At 43.8% G+C, this 23,072-nt stretch overlaps 1 protein-coding gene across 1 annotated transcript in view; it reads left to right on the top strand.

Annotated features, from left to right (window-relative positions):
• LOC135909610 (G kinase-anchoring protein 1-like) overlaps positions 1-23,072 on the top strand; it is a 37,930-nt gene that overhangs the window by 9,301 nt on the left and 5,557 nt on the right. Inside the window, exons 3-8 of the mRNA XM_065441598.2 lie at positions 251-328; positions 6,969-7,164; positions 10,821-10,954; positions 12,778-12,879; positions 17,432-17,495; positions 21,409-21,479. Of these exons, the coding sequence (XP_065297670.1) occupies positions 251-328; positions 6,969-7,164; positions 10,821-10,954; positions 12,778-12,879; positions 17,432-17,495; positions 21,409-21,479 (645 nt within the window). The remainder of the gene's footprint in view (positions 1-250; positions 329-6,968; positions 7,165-10,820; positions 10,955-12,777; positions 12,880-17,431; positions 17,496-21,408; positions 21,480-23,072) is intronic.

Genomic DNA, 23,072 nt, shown 5'->3' with positions numbered 1-23,072 from the left:
GTTTAAGGGCTCTTTAAGGTCAGCAACATTTCGTCTGTGACCATCAGGCATCAATTTGGGTGCATTTAAGAGATATGTTTTAGGCTGCTTTCACAAATGTTTGTCAGCTGGTTCTCAGTGGCACATCTAAAGCATGTGCTTCTGAATGGTACAGGTGCAAAAAGTGACATTGTAGATATCTCACTACTACATTATAGTCATACTTGGAACTGCTGGCAGTTATTGACTTACTGAATATTGTCCTTGACAGTTTGTCTCTGACGTCTATGAACAAGACCTCCAGCAAGCGCTGCTTCTGAGTCGGTTGGATTATGAAGAGAAGAAAGAGGTATGTCCTGCTTTAGATGTTGTGTGGCAGTCTCAAAAAACATGCCAGAGCAATATCTCTATGTGACACATCATCTTGCAATTAGTCTTTCTGTGGGCCTCTTTTTTTTTTTTTTTTCCCTGCAGTAAAGGCCATCACATCAGTGCATTAAAGGGACACAAAAGGCAAATATTAAGTCAACATGAACTCGTAAAATACCATTCCAGAAACCTCACAGTGCTTGTTTCGTGCCAAGAAAAGGCTCAGTTTAAGAGAAAATCGTATCCTGTCCTTGTATCTTCAGTGAAATTCAAATCACCCGCCTCCGAGTGAAGATTGGTGATGTTGCATATGCCATCACCACTGTTTACTGATACCAGTGAGTAAAACGACATCCCACAGATGGCGTTACAGTTTCTTGCACAAAATGAAAACGCACAGCCATGGAGAAATTGAGCCAAGACAGAGCATTGGATTCGCCGCTGCAGCTGCTCTTGGTCAAATGGGGTTGACCGTTTCATCCTGCAACATCACATGAATGTGCTGTTCTCTGCTACTTGCAATTTCTGGTAGTTTTGCGAGCCAGCAGAACCACCGTAACACTACGTGCTAACAAAACTACTGAAACACAAAAGCATGGACAATGCAAAGTCGCATGAAAACAACACCTTTCAATTGATTGCGTCGTTGTCAAAGTAATGTCGGGGAGTCGATGAGACCCACTGTCTATAAATCAAATAGAACTTGACAAGTAGCATTTTCTTCTGTCTTCTAATGTAATGCAATGATCATTTTATTATGAGTGGTTGAGTACTAGTGATGGAACTATAATGAGGAGTGCCTGTGTCATAGGGCTATACTGAAAATACTTCAAATAAGCATTGTTGCAAAATTTATCTGTAAAGAAGGTAGCTTCTTGCCAACTTGTAAGTACCAGCACCATCCTGCCTGTGGCATTATGTGATGCCTTAAAGCCAAACTTGCTCAATTTTGAATGAGCCCTATGTTATGCAGTTTCTGGTGCTACTTCCTTCAAGACATAACACACACTGATGACACCTATTCACTTCATCATAAATGGCTGGATGTTTTGGGTGACTTGCACTTGATAGCTAGGTCCCTCTTGCCAGTGCTGTTGGTGTGTGATTTCCAGAGCCTGCATAATTTAAAAGATGCAAACTTCCTGGCTTTTAGGTTAGGTTTGGTACGAGTCTGAAAGTGACTGTGCAGACTTTCATATTTTCATCTGGAGCAGTTAGCCAGTGCACTGCGAGAAACAGACAGACAGACAAAGAACTTTATTAATGGTCCTGCGGAACCGGCGTTAGGGTACCTCCCTTTTCATGGAGTTCTCGTAGCCGTCAAAAAAAATGCAAACTTCCTGGCTTTTAGGTTAGGTTTGGTATGAGTCTGAAAGTGACTGTGCAGACTTTCATATTTTCATCTGGAGCAGTTAGCCAGTGCACTGCGAGAAACAGACAGACAAAGAACTTTATTAATGGTCCTGAGGAACCGGCGTTAGGGTACCTCCCTTTTCAGGGAGTTCCCGTAGCCGTCGCGGGCCGCACCCACGTTGGGGTCGGAAGATCGTGGTCCTGCGCCCTGTCGCAGGCCCTCTGGACAGCCCGTAGTTGCTCTGAGAGGTTGCCACTCTTAAGGGCTGCCTCTCAGTTGGTTAGAGTGCTTAGCGATGAGCTGCATAACGCAGGGCATTGCCAGAGCATATGGGATAAGGAGCAGTACGCCTCCCTACAGTCTGGACAGTGGGGTTCTGCATTAGGCGCGAAGTGACTTAATCGGCCCCTGGAGGGAAATGACCCCGTTTGAAGCATGCGAAACGCCAACGATTGTGGTTTAGGGTGTGGGAACTGCGAGAAAGAAAGTGTAACGTCACAGCATCTGCATGGTTCAAGGTACCCGATGCAACATAGCAACTTGCGTGTGTACAATGTTTTTCTCTGGCACTCATCATCAGTACTCATATTGTATTTCTTGTAAGCACAGTTCTCAAGAAGAGTTAACTGCTGGGCTAGTTGGTGATCTTGCATACTGAAAAGATTTTGCGCCAAAAAAGAACACACACAAGAAAGACGACGCACCACAGGCGCTTTGTTAGCACTTGTGGTGTCGTCGTCTTTCTTGTGTGTGTTGTTTTTTGGCGCAAAATCTTTTCAGTATACAGTTCTCATGGGCTGTAGACAAGAGCTTGGGCATCTGTATGAATATCAAGGGGACAGGCATAGCCTAATCAATGGACAGCTTAGTTATTGCGGCCAATAAGAAGCTGCGATGCACCATACTTTTGTGTTTTGACAGCTTAAGTGACAAAAGTACAGTAAATCATAGTTATACAAAGTCATCAGTACAGGAAATGAACTTTGTTAAAGGGATGCAGAATAAATAACTTGTCACTGAAATTTCTGGGTCCAATGATAGCTATTGTATAGAGAGTGACCAAAACAACACTCTTTCTGAACAAAAATGAGTGAAAAGCAATTATTTATATAACTCGAATGAGCCTTCCCATTTTTTTCTTCAGCTATCGCAGACTGGATGGTAAATCCTGCGCTTCACAAAGGTCGGAGGACTGCCTCATTCGGTCTGAATTTAACACTTAACTACAAGAAAGACGGAGAGAGCGAGCAACTAAACATATTTATTTATTTCCACCATCTTTTTAAATGCAGTATTTTGAACTTAAGCATGCCAAAACATTTAATGACAAGTCGACTTCACTCCTCTAACATCATTGCCGACATGGTCGCTAAAAATACGATTGTGTTGGCTGATATTTGCTACATATTTGCCATAATAAAGCAACAAATTGCTTTCTCATTCACAATGTTTTTGCCCATTTCTAAATCTTAGTGTACCTAGCTGCACTCTGTACTCACCGGCGTAACTTTCCGATGCCGCGTGACGACGCTATGCAGGCTGTCGGTGTACGGCGACATCCGGTTAAATGCGCTGTATTGGGGCTCGCGTTTTTTATTGGCTAGGCTAATAATTTCTAATAAAGCACTCAAATAAAAACTTGGAGCTGATTATCTTGTCTAGATGTTCCTCCATCGACTCAGGAAATTTTGCATCCGCGCAAGTTCTACTTACCGCTAGGACACTTTCCTACGAAGGGGAAACGCGTGCAAGCACAGAGACCGGTATAACACAAATCCAAATTTTTTTCTTGCTTAAAACAAAAACTAATTTGATAAAGTTTCTCAGTTTGTAGAGAATGGATGTTTCTGATAAATGCACTATTTATCATATTTTTACCCCGAATACCTCAATGCCAAATTTACGACTAAACATAGGCTAAAACTAACTTTTTTGCGACTTTGTCGCCAGCTGTATAGACCATTTCCCGTTATATTCGTCCCAAATTATTTTTCACTTACAGCGCAACTCGCTGGCAACTAGTTACTATGAAATACAACCTTTCGGTAAAAGTTATCTTTCTGCAAGAAAATTTCCATTATGCAACAAATTTTGCATATTTAGTGCCGTATAAAAAACTCACGGAGACGTAAAGATCGATAACATATTTTTTAAGTGAAAAGCCTATCTTCATTCTCAAGGGAAAATTGTGTGCTCGCCTAACTTAAGAAAATTTTTTAACAATGCATTTTACGACTCGTACTTTCGAGCTTTCTAAAAAACTTTACATGTTCCTAGCGGTGCTCAAAAAATTTTTTTTAGCAAAAATGTTTTGCAGAAAAACTTCTAGCTTTAAATAGATAGTCCTCAATTTTTTTTTTCAAAGAAATCGCGGATGGTTGCGCGCCAAGGTTGGGACAGTTGGCGTGGAATGACCCAGACGTAAGCGGACGCAACAGGAAATTGCCCCGACTTTCTGTCGATGGCCTGCTTCTCTTCTTGTGTACGCAGTACGTTAGGACGTAGCCTTCTCTCGATTTCGAGAGACTTCGTGTTTGCTGTTGCCCACGAGTCAGCAGAATGGTTTTTGGCACTTGTCGCTGTGTTGAAGCATGCGGACGAAGCCTTTGCAATGCTTGTCATCAGTATTTGCAGTGCTCGAGTACCAGATTGCGAATGTCATAAATAGCTGAGATTTTCTATCTGTACGTTCAACAAATGAAGCGCAGATGGCAGCACTCCCGGACATAAAGCCATGTAATAAAACCGGGATTGTCTCATGCCTGCTAACCTCATGCACCAATGGTGGCTCTCATGCAGCAATGGTGGAATCGGAACTACCTCCAATTCCTTTGTCCATATCCGTGCATGCATTTAGCTCACTGTCGGTGCGGGATCAGCTGGGAGGGAAACTTGAGAAAGATACTATTTATATAATCTAGTACAGATTGATGCCTGTATGATGCACTTAGCACAAATGTGCGTCCGATAATTATGATATTACACAGAAATCACCCGCATTTCATGTGCTCTCACTGCCTAAGCAACTTATTCATGATGAATTTGACAAGTGAACATGTGAAGGAAAGAGTGCAACTCAAAGAATACTGCTTGCATGTATGTCACTGCATTTTCTGCAGAAAAAAGTAAAAACAGCATTATGATTAAACTGACAAGTGTCACTCAATGACATGATGAATATACGTATGTGCATACATAAATAATGCTTATTATATGGGTTTGTTTCAACATATGTCGTACCTCAATTGCTGATATCCAATTATTTGGTTGTTTACCCAAATATATTGCACTCGTAGAAGTCTATCACGGGACAGCAGCTGTAAATCCGAAGGTTTCAGGTGTACTGTGAAGATGATTTCCAGAAATGAAATATTAGTAAGAGTGTGCAGCATTTGAATAACGTATATAGTAATGCCCTATTTGATTCATCTTTGGTAGGATTCGATGTGAAAAGTTACTATTCGTGCACCCCTACAATATAGACAGCATAGTACACGGGGTTAGGCTGTTTTATTGGGATAGAAATTACACACTTCCAGCGCACGTGCCATGCTGTCACGGGTGTGTTGGCACCCCAGTTCGATAGCCCGCTCAGCCCGCGCACAATCTCGCAACCTGGCATTCCGTGCCAAGAAAAGACTTGGTTTACGAGAAAATTGTATCTGAAGGGTCAAAATGCCTTTTTCGAAATTCAAATCTCCCGCCATCCAACCGAGAGAGTGGTGACGTTGCATATGTCATCACCGCCCTTTGCTGCCATTGGCGAGTAAAACGGCGCCCAACAGGCGGCGGTACAGTTTTTTGCCCAAAATGCAAACATGCAGCAATGGAAAAAGCGAGCCAAGGCAGAGTTGCGGATTCACTGCTGCAGCTGCTTTCTGGTCAAGTGCCGTGGACTGTTCCTGTGCGGCATTCCACAACATCACCTGAAAGTTGAATTCTCTGCTGCTTGCAATTTGTGCTAATTTCGCAAGCCAGCAAAACCAGTGCAGCACTACACGATAACGAAACTACTGAAACGCAAAAGCATGCGCAGCACAGAGTTGAGCGAGAATGAAACCTTTCGACTACCTTCGTCATTGTCAAGGGTAGTTAGTCTCCATGAGTATTTTTTATTTTTTTTCTAAATATGAAGTAGAACTGGACCAACAGCATTTCATATTGTCTCATAATGCAATACAAGGATGTTTTTGTGTAACAAGTGGTTCAGTACTAGTGACATAATTTACCTGAGGAGTGCTTTCATCATCGGGCAAGTACTTGTCCAGGTGGAGTCTCTAATCAAGCCCTGCATTTGCCTCAATTTCTCGATTATTGAGGCTCTGTTCATGATAATATTGATACCTTAGAGATTCTTGAGCGCTAATCTATCACTTTAGCTTGACTTGATATTTGCCTTTAGTGTCCCTTCAATGTGTTGCTTCAGTAGACAAATTAAAGTTTAGAGTAATAATAAAACATAAAAACGATATGTCTGCGTGTTCTTGTTTACTTCGCACTGTAGGAAGAGAGATGTACTTCCATTTTGTCTGTTTGTTTTCACGTCATACAGTTGTGTGCGCAAAGAACAAAACTGTCATTTACTACCATGTTCCAGCATAACGATCATACTTTTTCATCTTCTCACGCCTGCCTCAGTGCTCGTGATTGTGGCACTAACTTATAGCACTAATCAGCTGTTCTCATGCAGAGCATGCAAAATTGTCTTCTGCTCAAAATGAGACAAATGCAACCAGAAGTGCGCCGCCCAGAGAAAACACGAGAGAGATAAGAAAGACGTAAGGGGGCGGGGCCTGTGACATCTTAGTCACGTGATCCTCCAGCTCCGGTATTGGAGAATACAGGGTAGGAATTTCACTTGTGGAGGCTAGACAAGGCAAGTGGAGAGTGTGTTGATGTTGGCAGTGACACTCTCCTCCTGAAATCATGGACTTGCGGCACTTCAAATATTTCTATTTCTGCTATTAATGAAGTAATTAGAAAAATTCTTGCTGTATGTGCTCCTTAAAGAGCACGTAACGACTTCCAGCATATAATCAAAATTTGCTGTGTGGCCTGGCAAGGGCCTTTTTAAGCAAGCAGTCCTGTGTGGATTTCCCATTTTGCATTTTGAGCTAAGCAGTTTTATGCAGCTCCACTTTGAATCTTCAATTCAATCTAAGATACACATGCTGCAGTCAGGACTACGTAATACTTTGAATGAAACAATATTCCATATAAAAAGATTTAGTGTATTTCTGCTGTGCCTGGTTGTTCGCGAGTGCAGTTTTATGAAGCTCATCAAAAAGAAACCACCGTGGCGAACCTGGCAGCTCCAGGCAGCCGTGGCAATGTCAACAAGAACAAGAAAAAGAGCACAGCTGCAAAGAAGGAAAAGAAGACGACTACCATGACTCTAGAAGAGTTCAACCAGCTAGGGGGAGGTTCGTCATGTTCTGAGGTGGTTGAACCAGAGAACCGAGGTGAGTCCTGTTTAACAGCCGCCAGGGTGGCATAATGGATTTGATGTTGCACTGCTAAGACCAAGGGCACGGAATCGAATCCCGGCTGCGGTGGCCACAGTTCGATGGTGGCGAAATGCAACAATGCGTGTGCACCATGCATTGGGTGCACTTTAAAGAGCCCCAGATGGTCAAAATTATTCCGGAGTCCCCCCACTATGGCGTGCCTCATAATCATATTGTGGCTTTGGCACATAAAACACCAGAATTAAAATTTTATTAGAGTCATGCTTAAAGCGGTATCCACATGGGGAAGCCCTTGATGCGGAGGGGAGCATGACGTCATGAGCCATGACAATGCTTCGCACCGCTTGCCTGCTCACACAGACTGTGTGGTCTTAGTGATCTTAGTGGCCTATACTCTTGACACCCAGCAAAAGCATGGGTGCCAGTACATTGTTGTGAGATGAAAAAGAGTCGCTTCATTGCTGAGCTTCAACTTGTCAGCATGTGTTTGTGCCACTGTTTCACAATGACTCCAAAGCAAACAAGGCTGCCAAAAAATGGGGAAGGCAGCAACGATTCCAATGCTGCCTCGGTACTGCTGGTACTGGAAGGCTACGAAGGTGCGAAGGCTACTGGACTAGTATGCAGGATCCCTGCCGTATCCCCCATCAAGAGGAAATTTTTTTTACCAGCACAGCAAAACTTATTCCAACCCCGGCAATGTCTACATCAGCCCCTGGACTCCGAAAAAATGTGAAACTTTCACAGGACGTGGATCCTGATTCACAGATTTGTCACCACACTAAATACCACTTAAGGCACTTAAAAATCAGGAAAGATCAGGCTTCCTGTTGGTACAAGAAGAGGATGAAGATTGCGTACCAGGTATAGTGGAAGCAATGGGAAAAGCAGAGACAGACATGGCAGGCAATATAGAAAAAGATATTGGGGGCGATTCAGTGGTTCACAATAAGAAAGTATTGTAGTCGGGCCTACTTTGTTTTAAGATATTTGTGTAAAGGTTCACACTTTTCAAGAATGTTGCTTTTGCACGAAGGCTTTCCCTGTCCATGTTGAAGACACTCGTAAGACTTGCAGTGCCATCGGATAGATTTATTGTAGCGGAGGTAAACTAGGTGTGCACCTCAATGCTGAAAGGCAAATCTGGAAACAGCAATGATAGTGGTAATATCTTATTAGTCATCAGTTGAATGAATTCTGGTGTTTTACTTGCCAAAACCACGTTTTGATTATGAGGCACGCCGTAGTGGGCGGCTCCGGGTTAATTTTGGCCACCTGGGGATCTATAACGTGACTCCAATGCACGGGACTCGAGCATTATTGCATTTCGGCCTCGTTGAAATGTGGCTACCACAACTGGTATTTGATCTCGTGACCTCGTGCTTAGCAGCATAACTCCGTAGTTGCTAAGCCACCATTATAAGCATTTACAGATCTCATTGATAAAAAAAAGAATAAATGTAAACGTTATCTTTGGGATAATTGTACCACAATGGACATATTTGCATTAGACGTTAAATGGAAAATACCATATTTTCCAGAAAACACGCACCTCCCTATATGCCCCCCCCCCCCCCCTACACACACACAGAGACAGACATTTTTCGCAAATTGCGAGGAAACATTTGGTGTATAGGAAGCACCTATTTTATCGTCACTCTAAAAGCAGTTGCATCCTTTGGGGTATATATTTGCCAAACAACAATAATTGGCATCTGTCTTGCTCGCATTTCCTTGCTTTAACATTGCGAGCCCAGTACTTCCAAGTCATGAACAGGATGCGTGTTATCAGCATGACTGCATTCTTGATAGGAAAGTAGCAAGCACAGCGTTTTCAAGAAAGGAAACACAAGCAAGACAGATGACGCTTAATGTTGTGTGACATACAAACGTCCCAAAGGGTGCAACTGTTTTTAGAGTGTTGGTCATCATGGTGCAATGGGCTTATGCATGCCGTACACATTGAAAAATGCCATGCTTAACCATTTTAGGGATATATTTTTGTGGAAAAATTCTACCAGAAACAAGTTTAACCAACACACCTTTTAGGTGCAGAAAACCAACATTTATTGAACTTCACTTGAAGCCGTCTAAGTTAAAAAGTTGGCCACACTTTGGCCAGCAGCATCGCGGGGTCACTGTTGTTGGCCTCTGAATAACATTTACGAGACATAGGCACGTCGCTGGCATTGCCTCTGCAGTGTGCTGTACTCAGGACTAACACATGACCAATCAAACATGCTTCCTTGAACTTGAAATATAGTCATGCCTTGCTTAACACACGCATACAAAAGCAAAACAGTGGCCGGAAACCAGAAGCACTTTGAGTTGTCATGCGGATGAGAAGTCATGGTGATGGTGACCAAGTGGTGCTTTCTGTAACAGGTATATCTCGGGTGCCACCATAGTAAGTGGAACCCTTTTCTTATTGCACCAGATCTGTGGGTTTAACCTTGTCTTTAATAAATGCTGAACTAAACTGTAGTTCGGTACAACTTTAGAATGCAGCTGCATTTGCCCCCCTCAAAGGCGGATGCACACGAGCCTCCACCAATGCGCGTGCGCAGATTTTCCTATCACTGACTCTGTGCACAAGCATTTGAAAAGGAAAAACAGAAGGGTCCGCGAAGTGTGGGACAAAAAAAAAAAAAAGGAACCTGCTTGTTATGCGGTATGTACGTGGTATTTCACACATATTCAGAAAGGTTGCAGCCAGAAACGACGTCAGTCTGGTTTGTTCTGCACCCTGTAAGCTTGCAAAACTTTGCATGAGGGTCTCGCAGCATAGTTCGCAAAGGAATGCGTGCAATAGCAAGCATGTCAAGAAGTTTCACACATGCAACACGTGTAGTGTATAGTATTCCGTTGAAATGTGGCAAAATTTACATAGGGTAAACCGGCCACCCTATGAATGATTGGATGAATGTGAGCATGATGATCTGGTACCCACAGGCATGGGAGGTAACCTTAAGCTACATTGTAAGTAGTGTGGTTGTTTTTCCATCCTCAGCCATCAACCTCAGCCCCATCAGTTGTGGGGAAGGCTAAGGCTCGGCAGGAAAGAGAGTTCATTGAAACCTATTGTTTCTATAAACTTGGCCCAGGAAGTGTGTTAGCATGCCATTCGTGTTCCTAACCAAGAAAAAGCTTCAATTTCTTTGTCAGTGTTGCCGTGTATAGACAAGGTGATTGCTGTGTATATGGTATGCTGTGTTTTGCGCATTTTCAATATGGACTTCGGGGACTTTGTTTTGAATAAAGTTCGATTGGTGGTGCAGCCACCTTCTTGTAACGTTGTCTGTGTCTGCTTCTCGCTTTTTTCCTTTTTCAAGTTTGCTGGCATTCTCCTAGTATAATCTGCACATACTATCATTTTTCTTCTATTTCCAGAAATAGAACTTGGCATATGGCTGAGCAAAACTTATTACTGCTTTATTGAATTCAGAGAAAAATAAAGCCTGTTTTAACAATCATTTTGTGACGCTAGAAGTGCTTGCCAATGTGCAAAATCAGATTTTGCCAGCGCCAGGACCTGTACCAAAATGTCAAATGGCCTTTCCACCACTGGCACTCCCAAAGATATTACTAAAGCAGTGTAGAATAAGGCATGTTCTGTATTTTTCTTTAAATTCATGATACTTTGTTTGCAGAGGCACCTGACATAAGAAACAATGAAAAGAGGTCATTGTCACCACCAAAGGAGGCCATCTTCGAACAGGTAGCAAGGGATGCCAAAAATATTCTGTCACGAGAGCAAAGGATGGAAGAACTGAAGACAAAGCAGGTAAAAATAGGCACCACTGCTGTTTCATCCAGTTGACTGAGTACTTTAGGTATTGTGACTAGCTGCATAGGCAATGCGGTGTCACAAAATTCATTAATTTATTTACTTTATTTAAAAAATTATTAAGCGTGTAGTACATTTCATGCAGTCCAGATTGGAACACTGGCTAGAAAAGAAAAGAAGAAAGGGTGATCCCAGTGTTGATGCTGAAGAAGACATGGTCAAAGTAGATTCAATAATTAAATGTTGATTATATCTCTCTATTCTGTCTCTTTTTGATGTTCATTGTTCACTCATTTCGTATCTTATTCATATTGTATTTCGCATGCAGTTATGTCAAGCTTGTTTTATTAAGCGTCAACACTTGGTTTACCCTTTCTTCTTTTAGCATTTGACACTGGAATGCGCCCCAAATGTTTACAGTTTCCTAAAAACACATGCCCAAGGCTTGGACAATGCACTTGGTGGCCAGTGGCTCTCCGCTTTCCAAAAATTTTTTCTTTTGGAAAAAGTTATCCAAGTATCTCCAAGTGACGGCAGACAATACTACTTTGGTTCCATCCAGCCGCATGGTGCCCGCATAATTTTAATGTTTGGCTCAAATTACGTAGGACACCCTATATAACCAACACAGTTATAGCAAACTAAATCTTACGAACTCTGTCAAACTAAAAATTTCATTGGCCACACATTACTTTAGTGGGTATTGTTGGTGCTATAAGGATACAGAAACTGCAAGATCTGATTATAGTGAAGCAAGTTTTTGTGTTCACATGACTCAATATGTATTCTGCTAGCAAAAATGATATTCTTCCTGGATGGGTTTTCTGACAGCCAATATTCTGGACCAGCACGATTCCATCATTGACAACTAGAACCAGTGTATAACAGCTAACCAAATTTGGATGTTGCACGGTGCGCCACTCAATTCTACAGATGGGATCTGCATGATCATCATGAACAAAATTGTCACATCAACTTAGAACCAAATGGCAGCTTTGTTTGCCAGCTGCTGACGTAGTGGCCTAAGCATTATGCCTGTGATTAAAATTTGCGAAAAGTCATTAGCTGGTAATATGCCGAGAGATCACACAAACAAGCTAGACTAATGGCTATAGTTGCTTAGCTTGGGCCTGCTCGGTATCGGCCGGTAGCATTTCTGAGCAGAAGCAACTTGAAATTGTATATCCTAGACGCGCAGGTGAAATTGCACATTCTGGATGCACTGTTGTATGTTGGCAACAGTGCAAAGTTTGTGTATGTAATTTATTATTTTTTCTGTGCCATGTATCAGCATGGAAAGGCACTGATGGGCATCGCAGTTTGCAGGAAACCCTTTGCTGGCTTGTATGAAGCAACGTGCTTGTGTGCTTCTTTTTCACAGACCGCGTAAAAAAAAAAAAAGAAATTGTGAAAATTTAGTCACCTGCAAGAAATTGAACTCGGACCTGCAGCCTTGGTAAGCTAATAACTATCCTCGGCACCGTGCTAACAAAGGGTACTGAATTGTACGTATTGTATTTTGCATGCACTGTCTCGTTATGGCTGCCTTGGGCGCAACAAATAAAGTGAACAATGATGTAAGGGAGTTTTAATAAGCGTGTCTCTCATGCGTATGCTGTTATATAACTTAGACAACCATCATAGATGGGTACTGCTGGCTTTTCCCCCCCACCTATATGGGGTGCATGCTTAGCTACAGCAGGTATAACGAAGGTATTTTCGTTTCGGATGTCGGTTCATTATAATGAGGTTCAACTCTGTGAAAGCTGTAGTGCAATGAACGGTTGACATATTAAACTTTGGCACTACTTTTTCCCCAGCCTTTCTTAGCAGAGCAAGCCAGAACGTTGCAGTTCCAGGATGAACTGGAGAAAAAGGACCAGCAGATAACTGCACTTAAGAAGCATATTGAAGCCCTGGCTGTAAGTATTCGGTGACACCTTCCACTTCCTTTTCACATTTGTTTATGATGGCTGCCTTCACTCTCTCTTTTTCTGGGGCTGTTCTGTGCAAATTCAGCTCACCACTTTCTGCTTACACACGAGCTTAGTCCATTTTGTCCAGTGTGCACACAAGCGAGCTAAGTAGGGATGTTCGCTGTAGGTGTTGGCTGGTTGCCCACGGACCTGAATGCATACCTGCCAACTCTTCAGAATTTTCCATAAAATGTACGAAATTCGAGCAGTCTTAGATTTCACAAATCTTGCTTAAAATTTTTTGGAAAACATTTTATTTGCAAAAAAAAAGTGAGAATGTAGTAAAACTACACCCTGGTACCTTGCGCCGCCACGAGAGGGCAATACGTATGCATGACATCATCAGCAGCTGCAAGGTTGTAGTGACTTCTGTCGTCTACCAAGGGGGTCACAAATCCATGTCCAAAGCTCGATAGGGCCGATATCGCCTCTAGCACCTCCAACAGCAGTCCCACGCGCCCGTGCAACAAAGGCAACAGGTTTATACCTGTTGCCTTTGTTTGCACGGGCGCGTGGGTTTGGACTTCAGTCAGCTTCAGTCACTGCAGTTTTGGTCTCGCCTTTTGTGCGACTAGCTGCCGTGTCGGACGCAGTGCGACTCCGGCCTGTAGCGGCTTCGCAGTGCAATGACGGGCTTGAAACCTCTACAGTACTTCGAAGTGTTTTTGAAATCATGCACAGCAGAATTTCTGTGCTTCGTGCTGTCAGAGAAAGGGGACAAATTCGGATTCTGCACCATGTTTGCCTGTGATGTAAATATCTCGCATGGCGACAAGTCTGACATCAAGGTCCACATTGCTTCGAAAAAGCATCAGGATTATGTGTGACCCGCGGACAGCCAGCCAAGCCTAGTAAGTTTTGTACACAGTGACAGCAACCTCGGTGTGATTTGTGCTGAATGCCTCTTCATGGCGTTTTTAGTTGAACACAACATCCCACTGAGGGTCAGCGATAATGCCGGACCGCTTTTCCGGAAGATGTTCTCCAAGTGCAAAGAAGCGAAACGCTACACCTGGGGACGAACAAAGACGACGTCAATTGTTCGAGAAATGGCCGCCAACGCGGTGACTTTGCTGGATGCCCTAAAACAGCAAGCATTTTTGATCGCTGTGGGTTGCAGTAACAATAGGGATACACAGCTTTACCCTATTGCGACATATTCCGTTAAAGAATCGAGTAGAGTCAAAAGCCGCCTTCTTTGCCTTGGGACAATCCAAGGGGAAGTGACAGGTCACAAGATTACAAATCTGGTTCTGGACGAGGTGAAGTCTCGGAATTTGCGTGTTGGAAACCTGTTGGCTATGTATTCGGACCGTGCCAATGTCATGATTGGCAAGAAAAACAGTGTTTCTGCTGTATTGAGAGAGGCTAAACCAGGTTTGATAGGGGTTGCTTTCCCGTGCCATCTCGTCAACTTGGCTGTCCAAAAAGGAGCTTCATGTCTTCCTGTAAAGGTTGATGAGGCTTTGGTTGACATTTTTTTTTTTCCTAGGCAAAAGCATGAAGTGGAAAGATTGAGTTAGAGTTCCAAAAAATGCATGATGCCGAGGTCAGAAAGATGTTGAACCATTTGCCGACACGTTGGCTGTCGTTGGGAAAGTGTTTGAAGAGGCTGCTCAACCAGTGGAAACCACTACTCAGCTTTCCTTTATCTGAAACAAAGCAGTGCAGGAAGCAGAGCTTATTTTTGGAGTCATACCAAATTCCGAAGACTTCCTCACAAACCCTCAAGAGTCCTGCATTGACCCCAAAGTCTGCTACACATCTTCACAAGACTGCTGCAGGCCTCGGGAAGAAAAGCACCGACGGTGATGAGCTCTTGCTAAAGAGGAAAGGAGCTCATTCTGGACCTCAAGCAAAAAAACTGAAACTTCATACCAAGGATTCTGGGGAAGCCAGCCATGTGGCCCGTGAAGAGCGCCTGTTTTATTTTTTGTCATCGGAGCTAAACAGGGCATGCTGTGTTTTTCTCCAAAATGTTATACCGATTTTCGAGAAGGCAAACTGCCTTCTTCAGGCACAGGCTCCTCAAATTCATGTACTGAAGGGCCGAGGATCTCCTGACTAGATTTGTGCACTCAGGTGTTGTCAAGGCATATCATTCATCGCTGGAGCTGCAGAGAACCAGAAAGGTGATGAAGATATAGTCATTGGCAGCACAGCCTACTCAGTGGTTGAGTCACTGAGCTGCATTGAGAGAAAGCAGTTCTCTGCTGTACGTCTGTGCTTGACGGCAGCATGCGATTACATTCGCCACATATTCCCACTAGAAGACGTCAATCTCAGGATAGCTGAAGTTACTAAAGTACAAGCTCTGGAAACTGCTTCCTTCAACAGCGCACGTCGTTTCATTATAGCGTTCCCTGCTATCCTACCCCAGCAGAGTGGCAGGTCAAAAGAAGAAGCAATCGACGCACTTGAAGTTGAGTTTGCCAACTTGCAAGCATATCAGGTTCCAGCCGACAGATTGAATGAGTAAAGGTGCGACGTGCAGTAGTCACAATTAGGAAGCGTTCGAAGTGTCAACGGATAGCTTAGGTGCCACAGAATTTCAATGATAATGCTGGGTATTCTCTCCATTCCCCACAGTAATGCTGAATGTGAGAGAATATTACAGCGAAACTGTATACCTCTACCATCCAAGGAAATTTTCGTGTCGTCATAAGCGAAAAATTCCCCATATGTGGGCCAATCCCGGAGATAGTGCTATACTGGCCCGACCTGCGGCTGAGGTTAAGCAGGCGTTAAGCACTCCCTATACGTGGGCCAATCGCGAAGTTAGTGAAATGCCGGGCCGACCCGCGCGGAGGTGAAGCAAGCGTTAAGCACTCCCCATAAGTGTGCCAATCCCGAAGGTAATGCAATACCGGCCCGACCCGCGGCGGAGGTGAAGCAGGTGTAAGCCATCCTCATACGTGGACCTATCCCGAAGATAGTGCAATACCGGCCCGACCCGTGACGGAGGTGAGGCAGGCGTTAGCACAGCACTCCCCATGCATGGGCCGATCCCGAGGATTGTGCAATACCGGCCCGACCCGCGGCGAAGGCGAAGCAGACTTTAAGCACTCCCCATACTTGGGCCGACCCCTAAGTTAGTGCAATGGCGGGCTGACCCGCGGCGGAGATAAAACAGGCATTAAGCACTCCCCTACGTGGGTCGATCCCGAAGATAGTGCAATGCCATGCCAACCTGCAGCGGAGGTGCAGTTCGCCATTAAGGGGCCCACATACACAGCTTCTCTGGTCATCCTTCACAGAGTGGAAGGGCACTGAGGTTTTTCCAGCTCTGTGAACAAAACTCTTAACATAGTTTCGCTCATCTGTGTTTGAGAGAACACTCGAAAGTCTGCTGATGGTCAAGGGGCACCGTACTTGCTTTGAGCAAGCCTACACGGAGAAGTTTCTGAAGCAGGCAAAGTCAGCAAAAGCAAAATCGTTGCAAAAATAAATTGTGCCCCAGTAGAGTTTTCGCCCTTTACTCTCCAAGACAGGATTCCACTTGCGGTTGTGAAAATGTGAGTAAACTTGTCGCAAAAGGTAAACCCCATAAAAAAAAGGAAGTGCCGCCGTGCTGTGGCTGTACAGCTGTCAGAAAGCCAAGAACCATGTTGTCAGTGAAAGTGGGAAGAGAAGATACTGATTGGCACCAACTTTCTTCATGGTCAGCAAGTATAACATCGTGCATATAGACCATGTCAGAAGAGTACGGCAAGAAACCATACGGCATCTGAAACCTAAGGCACCATTATACATTTGTTAAATAGCCTTGGGATGTTCAAATAATTGAGCAGGTCCAAAATTGTATGTGTTTTCAAATTTATATCTGTTTGTTCCACTTACTTCGAAAATTGTGAACACTGAAATTCAAACAGAAGTAAACACTGAATAGCTTGATATTTGATTGATATTTGCACAAGCCAAGTTTTGAAGCATGCTCATGACGCACCATTGTTGGTATGCTGGAAGTATTGTGCTGAGTGCTGCCAAAAAAGAAGTCTGATCATAAATTAGACAGTTATGACTGCCATTCACCCTTTTAGGGTCACTGCGGTATAATTGCGGCAGTAGAAACAAGTCTCAGGTAGTCAAAGGCATACATGTAAGCCAGAAACTGCACATTTAAAGAATGAAGCTTTTTGTAATAAAGTGCCACCTAGTGTTGCTAGGGTGTAGCTGGTGCTTCGTGCAAGTTGAAAAGATAATAATAAGGCGATAGCTTTGTTGGCATTACAGCCATTTTCCATGGATGTTGATTGAGAATGCGTTTCTAATCTAAAACATGTGGTGAAGCATGTAACAAAAGGTCCGTAGGCCCTCCCTCCCAGAAGTAAGAATATTTATCAGAAGTACAAAGATTTATGCCCTCGTGTGAAATTTTTCAGTGTAAGCTGTGCAAGAATCGTACGATGTACAAGATTGAGGGCGCACATTGCTTTTGTAAGTCCATCTATAGTCTGTGAAAAAAGTAACGCATGATCATCTGCCCCTTTATTCTAAGGCCGAGCTGAAGGTGGTGAAGCTTCGCAACAAGCAGCTGTGCAACATCTTGGCCCAAGGTGAAAGTAAGCATCAATTTAAATTATCATGCAATGCATCCTTAGGTAAGAGCATTTCCAGTTGTACATGCAGTTATGCAATTATCTTTTTGCTTTGTGACAGATCGTCTAGTGTTCTGCATATTCAGGCATGGAAAATTCAAATCTAAGGTTCATGTTACTCTCACTTGTGGAAAGGCCAGCTAAGGTCACTGTTGCTTGCAGTTCTTTTGTCCCGTGATGACTATAATAATGTATTTCTGTGCATGTGTCATTTGATCATAAATTCATCATGGCTAGCTTGTTGTCTTTAGTTTTACTGTCACTTGGTGTAAACCAGCTAGCAATACAACTGTGTGGTTTGTATTGCTCGGAGACAAATTTGCGCAGAAAGTCACTGTTCATTAATATAAATGAAAAAATGGCCAACAAACTTACTTTTCTATTAGACCAAATGTAGTATTGAAGCATTGTCGGTGATCTGATGGCAGCATTCTCGAGGAACTGTAAGGCAGGAAATATCTATGCTACTTGTATTTTGTGCCCGAGCACATGTCTGCATTATCCAAAGTTTCCATTGGAAAGGGTAGCAGCTGTGAGGTACTGGGGGATGCTGAAACTGTCAACTGTTCTAAGTTAGTGGGTGTGGGTGATAAATTTCGGTGTTCAGATTTGCTTAATTATTGTGATCCTATCATTGTAGGACAACATTGATTAAAAAGATTAAGGTTGTTGATAATTCTGCTATGCTTTGCAATAATTTCATACATAAAGGAACACAAGGTGGAAGTGTGGCACTTCATGCCTACAGGAGTCTCCGATATGGCTGATCAGCCATTGGGGATATTACGAGGCGTATGTTTCCGACTGCAAAAACTTGCAGAACACAAGAGCAGTGGGAAAAAATAGAGAGAGAATTCACATGCAGTCAATATGGTTGTTCTAGATGTTCTACCATACAGGCTCATGTAGGAGCCGCACCCTGAACTTGGCAGCCCAATATCTGTGCTTAAAAAAATATATCCTACAAACAAGCAATTGTGTTGAGTGCCCCAATGCCGTGCGCGTGCTCCAGCGAATATTCGCAAGTTCTGTACTTCCACATGCAGCTACTAGATGGTGAGAGCTGTGCATTCACCTCTGATACAGTAGTACATGCAAGGTGTGCATAAGTCACCGGCTGCACCAGCGCCATTTTGCCCAAAAGGTTTAGTGCCATGTAAGGGCCGCACCTCGGCAAAATTGGGAAGAAGAAAGTGTGGCTCTTACATGAGTCTATATGGTAAATGCATTCTGAACTTTTGTGTGCGACCATGTTACTGTTTTTCAGTTTCACCCTGCTGAGCTAAGCCACTCAAAACTCAAAATTTTTCATAGCTGTCTAGGCTTCTTCTCATGAGCTTCGTGGTAGTCTGTTGCAAGGAAATTATAGTCTGCCATGTGTGCAGTCGGAGGACATTGCATAATTCTGTGCTGTACTGTGCTTGCTGGCACAAGACTAGGGAAGCGGACAGAAGTGAAGAGGGGCATTTTCCATGTACTTGAACTCGACAAAACTATTGTACAATACATTATGCATCATGCAGCTATGCTAATTGCAGTGTTAAGCTGAGTCACTGGTGCTGGACTCAGATAGACGAATGCTGACATGACATTGCAACTATTTTTTTTTTTTTCACTGCTTTGAATGAACCTCCAATACCTTTGTATCCTAGAAAAATATACTAGCAAGCATCACAAGACCTGAAATAATTTTATATGTAGCGACCGTCCATCACTCCGCCCTGCCTCGTCGTGGGAGTCATTGCCCCTTGCTCCGGCGAGGCAAGGCAAGGCGAGGTGCCTTGCCTTGCTCTGGCGTCATTGCCCCCTGCTCTTTCTTGTGTAACTGAGGTGGCTGCCCGACTTGGGCTCCACTACTGCCACTCAGCAAACCTGCTTTTACTTTTGAATAAAGCCAGTCAACTCTCCGATCTCAAGCTGTCAAAACGTGTATTTCTTGCCTCCACTAGACTGAACTCCCAGCAAATATGGTTGACTTCTGTTAATTTGACCGTGACGGGAGTGACGAAATTGATCAAGTTATCCATCGGGGTGAATTAAACAAGATGCGAATACACATTGATGATTTATTTGGCAGTATTTGCCTGATTCTAACAAGCACCCATTGCTTTAGCAAAAACAAAACAAAAAACTAAAAAATTGTTGCCCAATGGCGGCCAGTTTCCTAAAGTCAGCTTTGCCAAACAGTTTGTTTGCTTTTAGGTCAGCTTTGCCACAGTATATCTGTGTGATGTGGTCAAGCCTTAAAAGATTGCAAGGCAGTTTTGGTTTCGTGTCCGATTGCAACGCGCAGGCTATTTCCGGCCCAAGTTCCTTCAAAAAAAAAAGGTGTGCTTTAGGATTATGTAAATACCATAAATAAACATTGTGAGCTATGGTTATTGTTTAAAAATCTTTCTTTCAACGAGAGATGGCATGTGTTCAATGCATTCATTGTCTCCTAAGTTCTGCCGAGACGGACGCTGCCACTAGAGGTGTCGCTATTGCAGTTTAACATAGTGGTCAGGCAGGTGCTTGCTGACAAGTTCTGATTATGCGACAAAGGCCAATTTTAGAATCGAACTTTTCCTGTCTTATGTTTGGAGGATGGTGCTCCTAGTCCAGGTCTCCAGTGGCCGTGGTGATGTTGCCAGCCTGCCAGACCAGTTCCTGCTAAAACTGAATTCCATCCTGCAGCATGGTCTTTCAGTTATTCAGGGTTAGGTTGTGGTTTGTGAAGGGTCTTTGCCCAGGCAGTGGGTCATTGGCACGTGATGTAATTAGGGTAACCCCACAGCCCGGGAAGCCACAGGAATAGGATGTGAGGTGTGAGATTCAGGAAAGTGTTGAACTGTAATTGCATTGAGGTGGTGGATGGCGTTGCATCGTTCATGACATTGACTCGCTACACTCTTACGATCACTGCAAGTGGCTGCCACACATGAGCACAGCGAGAAAATAACGGCCACAACACTCATTTCTTTTCTTAATAAGCACCACCACCATACGTAACTTCAGCGCTACACGACTTTGGAAAGTTTTGCTCTGTTTCATGACATCACGATAATACCAGGTCAGGCATTTGAAGACCAACTTTAGTATCAAGTTAAAATGTCTCAAATTTCCCAACCTGCATACTTGTCAAATGTCATCCTTCTACACACAACAATATGTTTGCAAAAAATCTTTGAGAGTACTACTTTGACAGGACTCTCAAGTCATGTATCATGTTTTACGAGAATGACTGAAGTTGGCAGCACTGGCACACTTATTATTTAGTATCTCCAGTTTACATGCTTATTGTCTCATCTGATCCTTGTTGCTTGGGACTGGCTGAAAGTGCCTTGTTAAGCGACTTGAACATTGACATGGCGAACATTAGTGAAAAAGTATGATCGCCCTTCTAGTTTAGCATTTCGCAGTATATGTACAGTGCTCACGGAATGAAACGCGTCAATTTAGGGCTAAGTAATGCGCATACTTTCGTTTCCACCGGCTGCAGCTCATGTCACATCGACGCAATTTTGGCGCGTACACCTACACCGGAGCCCTCGTTACCCTTGGCGACCAAATTCCATGCGGCATGGCATGGTTCTCTGGTGTACTTCGCATATATGCAGGGTTCTACTAAATACTCCGTGTCGCGTTTCATTCCGTGAGCACTGTACATGCTTATTGTCTTTTTGGGGCCTTGCTACTTGTTTTTGTACTTTGTTTTTGAACTGGAAGCACTTTTTTCATTCAATATTGATGTGGACATTTGTAGTGAATTATTGTGACCTAGCGCTAGTGTTATCACAGAAGAGATATTGCTCAAGAGCGTCCAAAAAAACATAAGTGCCTGTTAGGGATTCTCAATTGTTCACTGATTCACGCCTAATTGCTTATACACTTGCAGTGCAAGACAAGGCAGAGATCCTGCGGGACTTTGAGGAAGTGACACAGGTCAAGGACGAACTGACTCAACAGGTATAGCACACTCATCCATTCTTGAAGGAAGCACCTCTGATAGTATGTAACTCAGCTTCTTTGTGAGTGGAGTTTGGTGGATGGTGCTTCTAGTCCACGCGGTCAAAAGTAGTCAACACAATGCATAGGTCAAGGCAAATGTCTAGCAGTGAGGTATTAATTTGCAAATCTTCCCTTCAAATCTAAGGTGCTATGAGCACTTGAACAATAATTAGGTGCCTATCCTTTGTAGTACATACAGTAAAAGCTCGTCAATTCGAATTCCGCGGTGAGGCTACGAAAACTCAAATTATACAAAATTCGAACTAATGAAAGTCTGATAAAGAAGGCACCCGGTTAAGGCGTGTTTATAGTCCGACATAGCGTGAGCGTGCGCGCACTCGTTACGTCACGTTGGCAAGAACAATGTCTATAGTTCAAAGCACTGGTGCAGCCAACGTAACCAAATGCGGCCAACATGGTCCGACGTCAAAATGACTGTTGCTCCATTCGCACATTTGTCGCGCCGACTGTGCTGACCCACACTGCATGGCGTGAAGAAAAAAAAAAGGTGCCCATGCCGCTTCATCAACAGCTGCAAACAGCCGTTCAAAGTCATCAAAGCGGCGTGCAGGTTGGGGATCATTCAGCTCATTCTCCGAAGAGAGCAGCTGATGGCGCGCGCGTCGAAGTCTAGAGGGGGCAGCATTTCGGCTGGCGCAGCGCAAGCGGCATAGCGTGACTGGCCGCAAGCAATGCTCGCCGAAAACGTTGCGCTATAAACACGCCTTTGCTCTGCAGGAACAAGAGCTGTGCTCTAAAATGCACTCACAAAATGTACCACAACCTGCTGCGACGTTGGTCTCCGTCGTTCTACTTTCGTAGCTGCACCAGCTGCCGAGTCCCACTGTATGTACAGGCGGCAGCCACACATATCCCAGCCATGCTGGGATACGTGTAATAGCCACAAATCTCAAAGGCTATGCTTTTTGGTACTGCGAGCGCCGATAAACGTCACAGCCATTATGTTTCAGACATCACCTGGTGCCGCTTCTCAGCAGAACAACTCATAGAGAAAGAGCATAGCCTACGAGATGTAACAGAAACATGCAAAAATGTAAAGCAAGAAAAAGAAGAGAAAAAAAAACGGTGCCTCGTCCGTGTTTTTATCTTGAAGGGCTTGAGAGAGGCAACCTGCAACAGAGGCATTGGCCATGGCTGGCCAGGCGCGAACGTGCCTCTCCAGTCAGGCCTAAACAATGGGCTGAAGATGAAAAGAGCAGAGCGGTACAACAACGCCAGCGTCGCCAACGTGCTCCCGCGCACTAGCACACTCCCCCATCCATGGTGGCATGGAGTTCAAATTATTGGTGGCGGTGCGGATTTCAGTGTGAATTAGCAGGATGCATTACATATTGCTTTCAATATATTGTGGGACGAACCACTGCAGCTACTTCGAATTATCCTAAATTGAGAATTAACAAGTTGTGAATTAACTAGCTTTTACTGTAATTTGGTGCCAGCAACATTGGCGAATAAGAGCAGTGGCAATTGCATGCCATTTAAAGCACTAGGTGTGAGCCTGCATGCTGTAGGTTTGTTGGGTGCAAGATT

Source organism: Dermacentor albipictus, chromosome 1 (assembly GCF_038994185.2).
Source record: "Dermacentor albipictus isolate Rhodes 1998 colony chromosome 1, USDA_Dalb.pri_finalv2, whole genome shotgun sequence".
Taxonomy (NCBI): Eukaryota; Metazoa; Arthropoda; class Arachnida; order Ixodida; family Ixodidae; genus Dermacentor; species Dermacentor albipictus.
Note: the sequence above shows the minus strand (reverse complement) of the source record. Positions and strands in the feature narration are given on the sequence as shown.